The 18,644-nt window shown below is 44.4% G+C and overlaps 1 protein-coding gene across 11 annotated transcripts in view; it reads right to left on the bottom strand.

The window, feature by feature from the left end:
* The window catches only part of CALD1 (caldesmon 1), a 203,326-nt gene that overhangs the window by 60,610 nt on the left and 124,072 nt on the right, over positions 1-18,644 (bottom strand). For 5 of the 11 annotated variants that reach the window (XR_013442883.1, XM_078059581.1, XM_036100348.2 and 2 more), the window contains exon 1: positions 11,657-11,896. The exons of 4 other annotated variants lie outside the window; for them this stretch is intronic. Coding sequence is in view for 6 of the 7 variants with exons in the window: in XM_078059581.1 (XP_077915707.1) it covers positions 11,657-11,709 (53 nt within the window). In the remaining variant the exon portion in view is untranslated. Of the gene's footprint in view, positions 1-11,656; positions 11,897-18,644 lie in introns of those variants that run through there. 2 more of the 11 variants (XM_078059582.1, XM_078059587.1) reach the window with 2 other exon arrangements.

Raw genomic sequence — 18,644 nt, 5'->3', positions numbered from 1 at the left:
GTTCAGGCCCCTGGGAGATTGTAGGAGGCCCCAGGATCATGTCACCCCCCTGGGGCTAGGCTGCTGCTAACAACTAACTCTGCTAAATTTGACTCCTTGTTAAAGCTGCAGGTAACACTTCTAAGGCTAAAAAGCCAAACACAACAGCCATTGTCTATTTAAAAACAAACAGTAACATGGGTGATTAAAAAAAAAAAAAAAGGGGGGATGTACTAGACCAGCCAACCTTGACTTTGAAAGAGTGAAGCAAACAAACAAATTGTTTAAAAGGACGAGGAAGCTTATTTAATGGTGATAACTCCCATCTGTGCAGGCCTTAGTAGGTGCCAGGCAATGGACGGGATGCGTTTCATCTAATCCTTACAATAACACCGAGGAGACACGATTACTTGTATTTTACAGTCTAGATGAGCAGAGCCGACACAGAGGAGTCAAATCACTTTTTCAAGAGTAACACACATCGGATTTTAGCTACCTTCTGGCCGAGCCCAAGGTTTGGGTTCCTCGCACCACTACAACTTACCACATTCCATTTCAATTCTGACTGTGACAAGACAGGGTTTAGAAGTTAAGATATGGCGAAGTTCAAAATCGTTTGGACAGTTTATTTGCTTTTAATTGGCATAAGAAAGTCATGTGCTATTAATCACAATGAAATGAGAGGTGTTGCTAGTTTTAGGAAGTCCAGGTCTCCCACTACCTCTTTGTGGGCCTCTGAAAGTGGAATTTAGTCTCCTGGGCTGGTTATTTAAGGTAAAGAGTCACAGATGATCCCAGACCCTCGGAGACCACTCATCTCACCCTCCCCAGCCCTGCTTTGCCAGGAGGAGAAGCTTGCTCATCAAGCAGGATCTGATGTCATATTACAATTGCTGCCAGATTCTCCCACGCAGACCAGAGGTTAGAGCTGTGAGAGCACAGGCAGGGAATAACATCCGTTAAGTGTTAAGCTGGAGAGAGCAAGGGAACCACCAGGAGCCACTCAGCCAGGGGCCAGGGGCCAGTCGTTACACACATCCAGACAGGGAGATGGCAGCCGGGCCAGGGACTCAACCTCTCTGGCCTCATTTTCATCTGTAAAATGGAGGTAGTGGCACTTAATTCGTAGTACTGGTGAAGGATTAAATGAACTGCTATTTGTAAAGTACTCAGAGCAGTGCTTGGCACATAGTAGGTACTTGATGAGTCTTAACCATTTTTATTAACTTACTGTGATCACTATCCTCCTCATCATATGGGATCTAGGTTCTGTGCTTGTATGTTTTCCAAAGTATGCTGCTGTTTCCAAGCATGAAGGGGATAATTGGGCAGAAAGGTTTTTCTAACTCGAGAAACTTAAACTCCTTTTCATTGCACATAGTGACATGAGAGAAGGCTCAGAAATGCAGAATAAATGCAGGGGAAGATTCTAATCTTCCGTTGGTATTCCCTTATTCCTCCGCTGTTGACTACCTTTTCTCTGGCTTTCTATTTTGAGGAGAGGACGGTGGAGGGGGAGAGTTGTGGCGAAAAATGTCCAATAAATGGAATGCCTTTTATCTCTCATTTTCTCTGTTGCTCTCATAATCCATGTCACTTCTCATTAAAATGTAGATGGAAATTTATCATCAGACAGCTTTATCTTCCCATGCCAGAAAATGCACGTGTCCTACTGGAAGAGGATAATCCCCTTCTCTATTCATCTTTGGGGCTGGCTTAACAGCCAACCTTAGTGAAGAATGATGGTTCAGAGCTCTATGTGTGGAGGTTGGTTCTGACTTTCACTGGAATGGCTTTAGACAGACAGCCTATCAGCGGAGGACCCAGATGTCCCCACTGCCCCAATATCCTTCAGCCAGCTGGCGTTTTAATTGTCCTGGAAAATTATCCCACGTATCGCTTATGAATTAAACTAGGAAATGTCATGTTAAACTATTTTTAAATCTTCCAGTACTTGCTATGGGTTGAACTGTGTTCTCTAAAAATGATATGTCGACGACCTACCTCCCTCGTATCTCAAAATGTGATCTTATGTAGAAATAAGGCCTCTACAGAGGTAGTCAGGTTATGATGAGGTCATTGGGGTGGCCCTTACCCAATTTGACAGGTGTCCTTATAAAAGGGGGAAATTTGGACACAGAAAAGGAGATTCATGGAGGGTAGATTATGCATAGAAAGAGAGAACATCATGTGAAGGCAGAGATTAGACTAATGAATCTACACACCAAGGGCTGCCAAAGATTGCCAGCAAACCAGCAGGAGAGAGGCCTGAAACAGTGTCCCTCACGGCCCTCAGAAGGAAGCCCTACCTGTTCTGCTAAACCACCCAGTATGTGCTAGTTTGCTACAGCAGCCCTTAGAAATTAATACGGTATTCGATTTAAGGATTGAATGGTTCTACTTTGTTAGTAAATTTTTTTTTCACAATTTCCAGCATTTTCTACTGTTTATTTAGGTGAGTGGTTCATTACATTGGGCCAGCAGTCCATCTGATTTCTTAAAACACCTTCTATTGTAACTTGTAAATTTATCCTCTTATATGCTCAGTTTTCACCTTTGCTCTTCTGGTATCTGAGGATCTTGGTTAGGGATTTACCTGTAGCTCTGAGGTGGGTTCGTGAAACTCTGGCCTTCTTGGGCTCCCCGGGGCAGCTGGGTGACTGAGCCTCATTCCCTGGGTGGGGGGGAATATTTTACATGATCTCTCTCCCAGCCCCGACATCTTCAGATCCAGGAGAGGCAGACTCATACCACTTCTCTGGGTCAAGTATGATGTTTAAGTAAGGTCAGAAATTTAAAAAATGGACACAGGGGAGGGAGAGAAAGTGGAAGATAAATCTTCCCGATTATTCTAACTCCCTATGGACCTGGCACAGTTCAGTCTATGACTTCAGGGCTGTTTCTGTGGGGATGAGAAGAGGCTGTACACACTTCTTGGCTGCCCTTCACTTAGGTGAAAATGAGAGCTCCCACCTAGGCTTGAGTCTGAAGGGCTTTTGCCCCTTTGTGATTAGGAAGTGTGCACTACTCAGCTAATACCAGAATACCACCGTCACGTTAGGCCTCGACAGGATGCTTTAATTTGCCCAACTTCTGGAAACCTGCAAACTTTAAAATGTAGAAGTAATGGCCAGGTTTGTTGCATTCCCACTTCTAGAAAGTCTGTATACTCACACTACGGGTTGAATTGTGTCCGCTCCAAATATATGTTGAAATTCTAACCCCCAGTACCTCAGGATGTGACCTTATTTGGAAATAATACTTTTACAGACGTGTCAAGTTAAGGTGAGGTCATTAGGGTGAGCCCTAATCTGTCTGGCATTCTCATAAAAAGGGGGACATTTGGACACAGAGACAGATGCAGAGGGAAGATGATGTGAAAAGAAACAGGGAGAATGTCACATGAAGTAAGAGAAGCATCAGGGCTTTGCTGCCACAAAACAAGAAACGTCTGGCGCTACCAGAATCTGGAAGAGGCAAGGAAGGATTCTCCCCCTACAGGATTCAGAGGGAGCATGGCCCTGCAGACACCTTAACTTCAGACTTCTAGCCTCTAGAACTGAGACAATTAGTTTCTGTTGTGCGAAGCCACTCAGTTTGTGGTACTTTGTTATGGCAGTCCTAGGACATAATACAACTCATCACCGCCTCTCATGTTTTTGTGATTATCCAGAAGCTACCTCAGATTCATCCCCTTGACACCAAGTTCATGCAGATAATGATCACCCCCCCCACACACACAACTTTGTGAACACTTACTAACTGCCAGGCACCGTGCCAGGCACATTTTACATACGGTTTCCTTTTCTTGTACATGAAAAACTGAAAAACTCAGCAAGATTAAGTAATTTGCTCAAGGGCACACAGTTAATAACATGACGCAATGAGAATCTGAATCCAAGTTTATCTGGATTGCAAAGTCAATATTCTTCATTTATACTCTCCTCAGTTGTGAGGATCACTTAGAGATTGTTGGCATTCAAATCTCTGGCCAACAGATCCCTACTTCTTACTACATCCTCCTTTATAATGTGTCTGGTTTAGGCCAAGTCGGAAAAGTAGTAAGTAATTCGGTATTTTGCCCCAAAAGTCCACTTTTAACAAGTTTCCTTTAACTTCAGAGTTATCCAAAGTATAGCAGTATGGGTTATCATTTTTTTTAAAGATTTACTTATTTATTTGTGAGACAGAGAGTGAGAGCGCACACATGTGCGTGGGGGGAGGGGCAGGGAGCAAGAACCTTCAAGCTAACTCCCCACTGGGTGCTGGGCCCAAGGCAGGGCTCAGTTTCAAGACCCCTGAAATCATGACTTGAGCCAAAACCATGCGTCAGATGCTTAACCAACTAAGCCACCCAGGTGCACCTGGGTTATCATCTTTAAGTAGTTAGTAAATGGAACAACTAAAATCTGAGATGAAGAGTTCCTCTGATTTTTCTGGAGTAGATGGATGTTTTAGTGAATACATGTCAATCACAAACCGAATTCAGACGCCTTTTGCCCCAGAATCAGTAGTTCTGTTGGCATAAAATATCAAGCTGCCCCTCTTCCAGGGGCTTTAGGAATGGGGTGCCCAGAGGGAAGGGAGTTTGCATAGCTGGTTCTTTTACTTTTCACTAAGCCTGCAAGGCACATATTATATATTCTTTTTTTTTTAACAGGTGAAGAAACTTAGACATAGTGAAACTAAGTGACCTTCTCAAGGTCACACACTTGGTAATGAGTAAGGTCTAAACACAGATATGGGAGTCAGGATATCTGGCTCGTAATTTCTCATCTGTCAAGAATTTGCGCTGTGCAAGCTGGGTCTGCCCAGTAGAAGGAGTGCTGAGACCCCTTCCCTAACCAGCAGCGGCGCTTCGCTCCAGAAAATTTAGCTGCCAGATGGCAGAGGTGAGCAACAGGTTCCTCTTTAAAGCCATCCCTTCTTCTCCAAAGGTTTAGTATGCCTCAGCATATAGCCCCGATCCTCACCCCTTCATTAAAATGTTGTGTGAACACATCTTTTTCAATTCAGTGCTTAAGCATATCACACCAATTTATTACATAGCTCTGGGGAGTATTTATAAAGAAGCTACAAAGGTCATGATATTAGCTTAAAGCTAGCTTTAAAAAGTTGCTTAAATTTTATGCACTTTATGTATTTTTTTCTCTGGAAAACACAGGGTAGTTAGGAGCTGTGGCTTATTGCTGATCTGTGTAAAGAACGTTTTCACTCTTTAGAGAGTAAAAGTGTCAAATTTATTTCCTTCTCTTTGGGGTGAATATAGTCTTTATCATATTACTATTTTATTTTCCCTCTGTTACGTATGAAGTGAAAGAGAGGGTATTTTGGAGAACTGAATTCTAGAAAAAGTGAGTGTAGAGATTCCTTGTAAGGATCAGAAAGCAGTCATGGAGAGGTAAAGAAAAGAAATGGACAGCTAATGGGGCAGGATGAGCCAGCATGTAAGAGGCAACTAAGAGGAATTCACCAGCATAGAAAATGTCAGACTAGAATACCAGGCTCTAAACAGGAATATCAAGACTTAACAGATATATTCTAATCAATGTCTGTGTGAGATGAGGTTTACAATAAAGTTATAAAGAAAAAGGGAAAGATCAATGAGAAAAGTACCATATTTTCTCTAAAAGAAAATTATCTCCTTTGTTGGTTACTTTTGTTTAATGTCTGTTGTTTTTAATAAAAAACAAAAAAAGCAGTCTTAAAAACAGTGGAAATTAGTGTTTATAAATCCGGCAGGCTGGATCCGACCCTATCAGGCAAAGCCCATAAATGGGCTCATGAGTTAAAAGCTCACTGACCACCAGTTGCTTCCTTGGTTTTGTAACAAGAAAAAAGTATTTAATGGCAGAGGAGGGAGGATGACCCAGCTGAGTTCCTAAATACAAACCTAGTTACAACATCACAAATGCCGCTCTGAGATTTTCATTTATGAAACTGCATAATATTATAGCCCGTGCAAGGATCTTTTTCCAAGTCTATAAAGAACAAATGGTCCCTCCAAGTTGTTCCTCTGATATTAAATTTTAATTGGGAAAAACAAGGCTACTCAACAATAACTTGCATTTGCTTTGTACTTAATATTTTCCGTATACTTTAATGCACGTCACTGTACTGGATTGCCTTGCCATCCTGCAAGTCACAAACAGCAAGCATGACCGTCTCCATTTTATGGTCGCGTTGGCAGCAACTTGCAGCGGCTTCCCTGAGATCACAGTGCTGGTCACTGAAGGAGCCAGACCAGAACCCAGACCCTCTGATCCCCCTCTGAGAAGCCCCTCCGTGAGCCTCGGGCTGACTCCTGTGGCAGGCAGCCGGGTGGCCACTAGGCTGACAGAGCTTCCTAAGCTGCTCCGAAGGCAGCCAGCCGTACCAAGACCACGTGGTAAGTTCAGTGGTTTTCGAACTTCAGTTTGTGACATTTGCAGCTTCTGAAATCTATTTAATGGGTCATGACCAGCATTTTTAAAGGAAATTAAAAAGTACAGAAAATATTAGAAGGCAGGAAACTCAGTCACTATCTTGAAAAGAGGTGGGCTCTCATGTTCACGGGAGCGTCATTCACAATAGCGAAGGTATGGAAACAACCTAAATGTCTGTTGATGGAGGAATGGATAAGGAAAATGTGATATAAGAATATTATTCAGCCTTAAAAAGGAAGGAAATCTTGCCCTTTGCAACAACATGGATGAGCCTGGAAGGCATTATGCTGAGTGAAATAAACCAGACAGAGGAAAACAAATATTGTATGGAATCACTTATACGTGGAATTAGAGAGAAAAAACAGGTCAAACTAGAATGGTGGTTGCCAGGGGTTGGATGGTGGGGGAAATAGGGAGAGGCTGGTAAAAGGGTACACACTTTCAGTTATATTATAAGATGAATAAGGTCTGAGGATCTAACCTATAACATGGTGACTATAGCGGATAATACTGTATTGTAGAACCAAAATTTGCTGAGAAAGTAGGACTTAAGTGTTCTCACCAAAAAAGAAAGAAGGAAAAAAAAAAAGGTAAATATGGGAGGTGACGCACATGTTAATTCACTTGATGGGGGGAATCTTTTACGATGTATATGCCTATCAAATCACCACGCTGTACACTTTAAAGATATTACAACTTTATCTGCCAATTATGCCAAGATTCAACTTTCAATAAAGTTGAAAACAAGAGAAATCTGCAGTACAACTTAAAAGAAAAGAGAAATATACGTTCACCTGGGTGGCTCAGTCGGTTAAGCATCTGACTCTTGATTTTGGCTCAGGTTGTGATCTCAGAGTCCTGAGACTGAGCCCCACCTCGGCCTCCACACTCAGTGTGCAGTCTGCTCGAGATTCTCTCTCTCTCTCCCCCTCTGCCCGTCCCCCCACTCACACTCTCTCTCTCAAATAAATAAATCTTAAAAAAAAAAAAAAAAGAAATATCCAAGGGCATTGTACATAGTAAGAGTGTGCACTGTTCTGTAAACTATTTGTTTCAAATGCATTTATGTGTGTGTATATACATATGATACTGAGTCACAAAACAAACTTAAGTTTACTGTACTTAAGTTACCTTAGGTATAAGTTAAAAGAAACTTGTATCTCTTTCAGACGGTCAGAAGGAAAAAGGAAAGAGGCAAACACTAACGTAGCTAATGCTGGTCAGGTGGCCAGACTGGTCTGCCAACAGCCAGAGCCCTGAGCGGACCAGGGGGTTCGTGCGTTGCGTGGGGCGGGAGGGCTGAGAGAAGTTTCCTACAGTCCTGCAGTGGGTGAGAGGTTAAAAGACTAGATCATTGTGAAGCCAGAACCTGTGTTTTGTCCTTTTTTATGTTCTTAGCGCTTAGTCCAGCACCACTAACTGGCATAGAAAACCTTCAATGAATATTTGTTGAATGAATGCATGGAAATGAGTCAGGTTTACAGATTTTTAAAGGCTCCTCTTAAAAATTCAATTAGGCTTGGAAATGAATCCAAGCAGTCCTACATTTACGAAAAGCTTGTTTCCAAACCTTAATTCGCAAATTGGTTTTTGGAACTTCAAACATCATTATACATGGCAGTTGGGAACTCGGGCCAGCCCACAACCACCTTTTTAAGCCCAAGATGTATCTGAAGCTAATACTGAGAAGCAAGGCTGCGTTTCCATGGGAAAAACGCATCCTCATCATTCCAGTTAGGAATGCCAGGAGCAAATGAGCCTCCAGATGGCAGAGGAGCACCTCCCCTGACCCCAGTCCCCTTGCTGCAGCTGGACTTGCCTCTGCAAAGCCATTTTTGATGGGCTGGGAGGCACGTGAGAAGCAGCATAAAGTGAGACTCATTTCCTATATAATTTCTTATGCTTTTTGGATTCCACGGTTTTAAACTTTATATCCCCTTCCACGTTTGTTACAAAATGTGACATAAGAACAAAACTTTTTCATCATCAGGATATATAAAAGCATACTTCTTTATGAGAAACATAACTCTTAATGGACTAAAGCATGGATATTTACAAGAAACGTGAAATTCTGACTTAAGGAGACTTCATGAGGGCTTTGGGAAAATGAGAAAAGTAGCAGTAAAAATATTAGATTGCAAGTGACAGTATCTCTCAATAATCTCACCAGGAATAGATTACACAGCACCTTGAAATCCAAAGAACTGAGAGGCCATTCACACCTGCCCTGAAGATAACAGGTCTTGGCATTCGGGAATTTCAATGTGCCTCATTAAAAAACAAAACAAGGGCGCCTGGGTGGCTCAGTTGGTTAAGCAACTGCCTTCGGCTCAGGTCATGATCCTGGAGTCCCTGGATCGAGTCCCGCATCAGGCTCCCTGCTTGGCGGGAAGCCTGCTTCTCCCTCTCCCACTCCCCGTTTGTGTTCCCTCTCTCGCTGTGTCTTTCTCTGTCAAATAAATAAATAAAATCTTTAAAAAAATAAAAAGAAAAAAGAAAAACAAAACAAAACAAAACAAAACACACTTGTTCTGTATTTGCTCTGTAGGCAATGAAACTCAGATAAATTATCTGATGCAAATGTAAAGGGATTTAGAAATCATTCCGTTGGGCACCTGTTTAGGCATCGAACCTAATACTTCTCCTAAAGCAAAAAGTGCAGAAGCTTCCTGTGTTCAAAGGAATCAAACGAGAAGTGTGAACTTGGATAAACTGAGTTTGGTTTACCCAATAATAGGACATTTAAAGATTTTCTTTTGCATCAGCACCACACTGGAACCTGAAGATTCAAAGATCTAAATAGTTCCGGCCCGTAAATAAATTGGGGAGGACAGGCATGCTCACCCCTAACTTTAGTACAAGGCTAATCATAGAAGGCTGGACGTAACTTACTAGCATAGAGAGAAAACAGAACTGAGGAAGGTTTGTGGAGGAAGGTACTATTTGATTGGGGCCTTGAAGGACAGGAGGGAAGTAGTCAGAAGCAGGTGAGGTAGACCTCCTCATCCCCACCCCACTCCCATCGCTTCTCCACGCCACCTCACCCTACCCCCTCTAAAACTTCGCTGGAATCCCACATTTCCATGGAATAGTTCAGGAAACCCTAATTTTGTTTAAGGCCTTTATTCCAGATGAGGGGACTGAGGCACACGGAGTGTTCCCGTGTAGGGAACAGAGTGAACCAAGGCATGGAGGTGGCCTGCACCCAATGAATTTGGGGAACAGTGAGTGGTCTGACTCAGCTGCAGCAGGGGCAGGTCAAAATGACAAGGGATACTGAGGCAGATTGTAGAGACCTTTTTTTTTTTTTAAGGCTTTATTTATTTATTTGACAGAGAGAGAGAGAGAGCACAAGTAGGAAAAGCGGCAGGCAGAGGGAGAGGGAGAAGCAGGCTCTCTGCTCAGCAGAGAGCCCCACGCGGGGCTTGATCCCAGGAGCCTGAGATCATGACCTGAGCCAAAGGCAGATGCTTAACTGACTGAGCCACCCAGGCGCCCCAGAATGTAGAGAACTTTGAATGCAACATTAAGGAGAAGGGGTTCCATCCTCAAAGGGGGTGGAGGAGGGGGGAGTGGACAGGATCAGAAAGGGAGAGAGACTGAGGCCAGGATGAGATGAGAGGCAATTATAATCGTCCATGTGAGAGGCAGTAACTGTTGAAATTCAGGAAATGATGGAGTGAGTGAGGAGTGAGAGAGATATGGAGAAAGTAAACTGACAGAACCACAGGCATGATGGAGTGGGAAAAGCCAGAACCTGGGGGTTGAGAGAGAAACACGGGACATTCGTGTGTGTGCAGACACACAGCCGGGGCTCTTTCCCAGCATCCCAGGCTCTGTTGTTGGCCAGCTGTGTAACACTGGGCAGACCCTTCCCTACTGTGGGCATCACTTTCCTCAACTGAAATAAAGGAATTAAACAAGACCAGCAGTTTCCGAACGGTTCCATGGAGATCCAGGATCCCGAGGAAGTTTTGGTGGAGTGGGCAGGGTGGGGTGGGGTGGGGAAAAGATAGGGAGTGGAGTGGAGGTAAGCAATGGGGCATGATTTGGGAGTGTCATAGGGGTGAGGAGCTCTAGATCCAAACCCACCCATTCAACCAGAACATCTCCTTTATGTAACAGAATTCCTTGTAACAATAGATTTGCTAAAAAACAAACAAACAAACAAAAAACCCAAAACAACTAGTTTGATAACCACTGGCCTATACAGTAACCTCCAAAACCCCTTGGAGCTCTCACACTTGAGTGATCACACTTACAGAAAGGGGTGATCCAAGAGATCTGCTAATGTGGTGGAGGTAGGTCTCGTTTTTAGGACCCCACTGAGTCCCTCTGTTTATTTGATTAACTGTTGCACAAATGCTGGAACAACTGGAACAATTGTCATGCTGAATCGGTGCCAAAACTCTCAAAAATGAGAAAGATTTACTGAAAGGCCATTTGGTATTCTCACTCTTGTGCGGTACCTTTTCCCAAGACCCAGTCAGTTTTCCAAACCTCATAAACACCAGCATGAAAAGGGCTCTTGCCTGCGACTACAAAGACATTGGCTTCGTTACTGACTGTCGTCTGGCTTTGGGTAAGTTGAGTTACCCCTCTGGGTTTCACCTCCTTGTCTATAGAATGAGAACATCGCAGCAAACAATCCTAGAGGCCCCTTGTAGCTTTAACATTCCAGGGTTTCATGATCCTAAACCTTGGAGTCTGTTATCTGAACAATTCCCTGATCAATTGCATGTGCTCTCAATCTTGTTTGGTCACAGTCAGATGGTCAGTATATTAAGGGCTTTGGGCTGTTGACTTTAAGGATTGGGCAATGTGTGCTTTAGCCAAAATCTCTGATTCCTGCAAATGGATCATTCTGAGCAAAGGGCTCAGGTCTAAATTAACAGCAGATCTTTAGAAACACAATACTTGGTGGATCAGTATTTGCAGTAGAGAAGCCCCGTGCCTAGGCATAAACCCCGCAAAGGGTCTACAAGCCACCATAAAAATGGCAATGAGGAAAACCAATTAGAACCACCATAAAGTTTAGACCAGAAAGTTTCATACAGGTCTGAAATTTACATACTGCCCGCCTGCCTTTGCCTCCTGATTTCTCCTCTCCCCTCCCACTCCCACAATTAAATTTTTTCCTTTCCTTTCCTTTTTCTTCTTTTTTAAACAATTCCTTCATTAAAAAAAAGAAGAAGAAGAAGAAGAAAGAAAGAAAGAAAAATGTAAACCGAAGAGGCAAAATGAGCACTCACTGGGAGAGCGCGGCCAGGCTGCGTCTTCCCTGCAATCCCGATCCCCCGAGCATGTCCGCAGCTGGAAGGGGCGGCGGGTTGCTGGAGGTGCTGAGACCCTCCCGGCGGTCAGGGCGTGGGCCGGCCGCCCGGAGGTGCCATATTTTCTGTGGCTGAAATGTAGGGTGCAGGATGCTCCCGTGTTCTCCCTTTGTGTTAACACTTTGGTCTGTCCCTGTGACGAAAGTCTGGGCTTGTCCTCTGCCAAATCTACTCCTCCCCACCCTTTCCCTCCGCATAGGATCATCAGAGAGCTGATTGTTATTTTTTACTGTAATCTCTCTAATAGAGGCCCATCCTGTTTAGACTGTAAAGGGCACAGATTACTTGGAGATTTCCAGACTGTTATTACTGGGTAGTAGGGGCCAGGATTCTCAGTAGCTTTCATGATGAAGACCTTTTATGATTAATTACTAATAATTATTCCAAGGTAGAGAACTAGTCAAAGGAAAGGACACTGATCAATGTGCTCAGCCTTTTGGAAAATAGTTGATCATGGTATCACTTGCCTGCACAATCCAATGCAGAAGAGATCAGTAGAAATCAGCCCACCAAAAAGTTCACAGGGGTGCAGTTCTCAGGCCCTCATTCTGAGCTCTGTTCTCAATTAGCATCGGTGTAGGTGCTTTCCAAAGCAAACAGTTCCCACTGAGAAATCAAATCTGAGAAACCCCTCTTATGCCTTTTATCCAGGGAAAGATGGATGCAGGATATAAAAATGCAAACCAAAGGCAAAGGGGAGAAGAGAGACGGCCCTGTCAGTGAACTGCTGGATCATACGGGGTGTTCGGTGCTCACGCTCCTCAGTAAAATGAGGGCAACAGCCTGCCTAGGAACATGTTGCGACAGCCGGCCTGGTCTGTGCCCAGGGCACTCTGGTGTGGTGATCTCATCAGCTAAGCCAGGCAAGGGAGCCTGGTCAGCAACAGTTTGGGAAGCAACCAAAGCCCAGCCCCTGAGGAGGGGGTGGTGTTGATTCCATCTGGAGACGGACGACTCTCCATCTGGGCTTGAGTGACGAGCGTTTCTTCATCTCCAACAGGCAATGGTCAGACTGGTGCTGGGGAAGGCGGATACTTATGAGACAGGCTTTCTGTCGGATGAGCAGAACAAGTCGGATCTCCACAACACAGGGCTGAGATGATTCTTTGGGTAAACAGCGGGAGAAGCAATCAGCTACACACATTGAGAGCCCCTTCACAGCATGAAAAACATCTTGGAGATGCTTCTTGTCACAAACAAGGGCTCAGAAGCACAGAGCGTTTGAACAGGTCACCCGACGCCGTGGAGGAGAGCCGCAGGAGGGGCTCTTGTGCTCAGCTTAAAGGAGTTTAATGCCGTTAGATTCCATGCTCTTGCCATTTCAAGACCCTGGAAAATTTGGGTGGTTTTCCTGCTTAAATACTATGCTGTCATCAAAGTCATGGTTTCTAGAGTAAATATAGTTTAGTGAATTTCAAAGTTATCTCCATATATCATGATACATACACATTTAAATATCTCTTTGATTATACATATCGTCACTCAACATATGTTGACTATATAAAGTGTGTGAACCACTCATAAAAACAGAGCTATGTCTGCCTTCATACAAAAGGCCTTAATAGAAAGCTCTGACTTGGCTTGAGTTGATTGCTCCAGAGCTGAGATAGAAACAGGTACTGAGGCATTTTGCTATTCCCCTTTCCACCAAAGTTTGCCCATTTAATTTTTTTCCCTTCAAAAAATTCAGTATTTTGCTGTGGCAGGCAAAATAATGCTCCTTCCAAAGACATCCATGTCCTAATCTCCAGAATTTATGAAAAGTACATGGCAAGAAGGGACTCTGCCGATGTAATTAAGTTACAGGCATTGAGATGGAGATTATCCTGGATTTCCCAGATGTGCCCAATCTAATCACATGGGTCTTTAAAGTCAGAGAACCGCCTCTGGCTGTGGTCAGGGAGAGATGTGACTAAAGAGGAATGGTTAGGGAGATGCACATTGCTGGCGATGAAGATGGAGGAAGGGGGCCAAGAGTCCAAGGTCGAGGCCAGCCTCTAGAAGCTGGAAAGGCAAGGAAATGGATTCGCCCCTAGAGCCTCCAGAAGAATGGAGCCCTGCCCACGCCTTGATTTTAGCCCAGTGAGGCCTGTGTTGGACTTCGAACCTCTAGCGCGGTGGAGAATCAGTTTGTGCTGTTTGAAGCCACCAAGTTTGTGGTTGTTACAGCAGTGATAGGAAACTAATATATTTGATTATGGGACTCATTTGCCCTTGGGAATTTGTTTCAACTCCTGATGTCCCCCTCTTCCCAATACACTGCAGTTTTGAGGTGGCAAGTATAGTTTTGGTATATTTGAAACAAGCTCATAAAATGGAGTAGCTTAGAAAAAATTCTGTGATTCTTCCAGGCCAGTCCTCTCTCTCTCTCTCTCACAACACACACACACACAGCTTACCGTCCATGGAGGAGAGCAAGAATTTAGAAATCTTCCTGATATGCTGACATTATATACTAAAAGTATGCTAATGGCAAGCTGTATAAAGGCTATCCACAAAGCTCTTTTCCTGGCTGTAAAGATAAGAAGAGGGAAATCATGCACACTCTTTGTTGGCCCCTTGTTATTAATGGAATGCATCTGGGAAGTAGCTGTCTGTCTTCAGTTTGTGATAGTAAAATGAGCAGGTGTCATAACTCATGCTACTTAGTAGGGTACTGACATGATGACAGTGAAGAGAGAAGTGCGTTTTGGACCTGGGTCAGACACCAGTGGGGAATAGGAAGAACACAAAGGCCCACGAAAGGGAGACTGGATGCATTTGAGAGGCGGGGAGAGAAGTGAATCATGAGCTAAGAGCAGGGCTGGCGTAGACAACAACTTCCAGGTAGCCCTCTGGGGTCCGGCTAGCCAGGGCTGGAGAGGAAAGAAGAGAGAAATTAGGAAGAACAGACCAAAGATTCACTTGTGAACAGCACTGTGTTCCTGCAGAGGCCAGCAGACAAACGTGCTTTCCCCTGTAGCACAGACAGGGGCACTCGGCGTCCAGCTTCCAGAACTGGCACCAGGGACACCTGAGGCAGTCATCCGTCCTTCAGCAAGAGAGCGGGGATCACACGTAGGACACTTCAGGACTCTTTTAGGAGGGAAAATGGAAGTCTGGGCCAGTCTCAAATCACTCACAGCATCCTTCATTTCTGGATACTTTAATTTTTTAATCAAAGAGATATTGTGCTGAGAAGGTTTGAAGGAGGTCAGTGCGATAGAAGGGAATAGCTCCCACCACAGGGTGGTTCTTTATCAATAAAATATGATTTAAAAAAATAACTTCATGGAGGTAGGAGACTGGACCACATGATCTGTTCCAGACTTTATAGTCTGCAATGGTTGTTTGAGAACAGCTTCTACCTTGGAACAATTCCCTAGGGAAAAGAGAGGCATGTGGGAAGCGCCTGTGTACTGGCCTAATGCATTTTAGAGACACACACACACACACACACACACACGCATACAAACAGCCACTTACTTCCTACAGAAACTCAAACCCCAAAGACATCTACTCACTTGAGAGGCAACAGTTCAATATTTTAAAGGGAGTTTTTAAAAAGCCTCCTGAAAAATATTTTCTTATAAAGAAATTCAGACTGTCTATCCTTAGAATGAGGCATTTGCTTCATTGCAATATGTAACATCTTACCTAGACAGCTACTCATCAAGGGGTGGATAGGAATGGAAGGGAAGGGGTTAACTACATACCTGCAAGCAGACCCTCTTTCCTACTTTCCACGGGCCCCTTGTAGTCTGCCCTCCACAGCTCATGGCATCTCACTACCCCCACAGCACTGAACTTGTGCACTTGAATGATACTGCTTTGTATTGGCTGGTGATAGTGCATTTTAATGTGTCGTCCTAAGAAATCTTCCCATGAAATCCTCCTCCCTTTATCCAGGTCCCATTGCAGAAATTACAGATGCCCCTTCTTTCTTCTGCTTTCTACCTTCCAGTAGCACCTTTTCCTTGCCTCTCCTGCCCCACTGTGTCTTTGTTAATGCCTTCCTAGTTCCGGTTTTGTCTTCCTTTAGGGATCTGTGGTGGGCTGGCTGGGGCTGGAGGACTGCTATGGAAAGTCATCGTTTACCCCTCACCATACTCTTTCCGTGCAACAACCTGTCCTTCACTAGTATCCTTGTGGCCTTTGCTGACACAATTCTCTGAACTATTCTTTGCATGATTTGTCCGTAGGCCTGTAACAGGTCTTGGGCGCTACACTCTCTTACCTCCCTTATAATGGTGGCCATGTAGTTTGTCCCAACAGGTTCCCCCCTTGCCCCTCCGCACTTAACACCATTTGAATATTTACTACGAGCCAGTCACCTAGGGACCTGCTGTAGGTAGGGGATCCAAAGATGAGAAGGTCAGCCCCAAAGGGAGGTAAGATATGCGTGCAACAATTCTAATGCAAGATAGAAAGTGAACAGTACTCTGCAAGCAGCAGGACTGAAGAACTATACTTCAAAGATGACATCCTGTGATCAAGGCCCCAGTGTTTAATCGCTCTTATGCTCAATTTATTCTGTTACTGAACTACACTTCCTGATGCTGAAATAGAAATCCACTTATCTCTATCAGGGCCACAGGTATTAAATCATCCCGTAGCTCGTCTTTTCTAGGCTAGACGCCAGTGCCTATTTTCCATTCTTTTAATATCAGCCTGAACTATAACAACTCTTCAAGCAGGAAACCAAAATTGGACATCATAAAGGCTTGACCAAGGCTGAATGAGCCTGGATGAAGGCCCAGTGCTGCCTGCCATGTTCCTGTTAACACATCTTAACATCGTTTTCACATTGACAATAGCATCTCTTATAGAGATGGTTCATTCACTTCTGTGCTAAATCTAGGACTTTCTTTTTTCCTTCCTCTCCAGGTCTGTCACTCCATCAGTCTATTTCCAGTATTTACTGTGAGGCTAGTTTTGTTGTTACTACTTGACCCTCACAGAGAGAGCTTCATACTGTTCTCAGGGGCCCATCTTTCAACTCTTTCAGGATATTCTGTATTGTATTTTTCTGGTCGAAGGTCTCGGTAACTGAGGAACACAACACCTGATTTCAAAAACGGAGGGAAAAGATCTTTCAAAGAGCACCTCCCTGAATTTCAATACCTGGGAAGTCTATCTATTTGAGGCAACACGGGGTTCAAGGTTCTAGATTGTACTAACAGTGTGCTGATGTATTTCTTGCTCCACTTGGTAGGCTGTGAGCTCCTTGAGGAGGCATACTGTGTCTCAGCCATCTTTCTGACCCTCTCGTTGCTCCAGTTAGCACAGTGCCTGGCGGAGAGCAGGCCTTCTGGAATATGTGCTGCATAAATCAATTAGTGCACGTGGCTTCATAATGAGCAAATAATTACTTTGACCAAGTGGATTTATTTTTTCTGTAATTGAGTCAAAATGGAAGGATAAGTGATGGGAATGGTGGCCTGGCCTCAAGCTTTGTTGTGTCCACCACTGGAATTGAGATGCATCTGGGTGTGACTGAGTGGTGACATGGGTCAAGGGGGGGGTGATTTGCATCAGGGTCTGGGTAGTTGTTGGCTATCACATGCCTTGGAATTGGTCCCTTAGCCCAACCCCATTGCCACATGTCTGTGCCCTGAGGAAAGGGGGAGTGCAGAGAAGCTGAAGCTGTTTCCACAACGTGTTTGCTGAGTCTAGGCCAAGCTTTGGTGCCTGAGTGACAAAGGGTAGTAGAGCAGAGGACAGGGTCACCATCCCTATGTCTGTCCAGAACACAGCACGGTTCTGGAATTCTGGAGGGCTGAAGGGAATGTGAAGCCACTTTGGTAGCTTGAAAGTTTGGAGCACAAGGACACCAGACAGTGTCTTTGACACAGGCCCAGGGTCTCAGGGTGGGCCCCAGGGCAGTGACAGTGGAGGCTCCTCTGAAATGACTTGGTGGCAGAGCAGGGGCCAGGGCCTCACTGGGATAAGGGCCTAGCAGCAAGGAGCCATGGGAGGTTGCACATGGTGCATGAGCTTATGTGAGATAGACTTCCAGAAACAATCAGAGAGGACTTTTTTTTTTTTTTTAGATTGGTGGTGGGGTGGTCATCCTGCATGAACAGGTAGCATCAAGAAGTATATTACCAGTAATGTGATTCTCTTGATACCCATAGGCAGATTCTGATTGAAGATACATGGGTAACAGCTATAAGCCTTCTGCACCTTTTTAAAGTTATATTTTATTCTGAAATCTTTTGTTTTTATTTTTATTTTATTTTTTAAAGGATTTTATGTATTTATTTGAGAAAGAGAGAGCGAACACAAGCAGGGAGAGGAGTGGAGGGGCAGAGGGAGAAGCAGACTCCCCACTGAGCCTGGAGCCCGACAACTTGGGACTCGATCCCAGGACCCCAAGATCATGACTTGAGCCGAAGGCAGACACTTAACCAACTGAGCCACCCAGGCGCCCCTATTCTGAAATCCTTTAGACAAACAAAAAGGAATAAGGAAAATCATAATGAACATCTACGTGCTCACCATCTGGCTGAGAAATAGAGATTTCAAAGTAACTTAGTGCCCCTGTGTGCTCTTTTAGCATAGCATTCTCTCCCTTCCCACCTGGAGGTAGCTATTCTCCTGAATCTGTGTTCAATCCACTTTCTTGTGAGCTACTTCTTTGAGCTATTTCCCCCCCTCCACATTTGTTCCCCTCCCCTCACCCCCGGGATGGGATCACCATCAATGCCACCATCGTGTGTATTTGGTTCTAGGCTGAATCTGGATGGGAGTGTAGGAGTGAGACATCCTTCTGTATTTCTCATGGTGGTATGCCGGTCCCCTCACTATTATGCTACCATTCCGTGAACAGGAGGGCATTCTCTCCTTCCCAAGGCCAATTCTTGAGTCCCAGCATTCCACCGCTGGCTTTTCCCCTTGAGCATATCCTGACCTCTAGTTGTATTCC

Source organism: Halichoerus grypus, chromosome 12 (assembly GCF_964656455.1).
Source record: "Halichoerus grypus chromosome 12, mHalGry1.hap1.1, whole genome shotgun sequence".
In the NCBI taxonomy this organism is placed as follows: domain Eukaryota; kingdom Metazoa; phylum Chordata; class Mammalia; order Carnivora; family Phocidae; genus Halichoerus; species Halichoerus grypus.
Note: the sequence above shows the minus strand (reverse complement) of the source record. Positions and strands in the feature narration are given on the sequence as shown.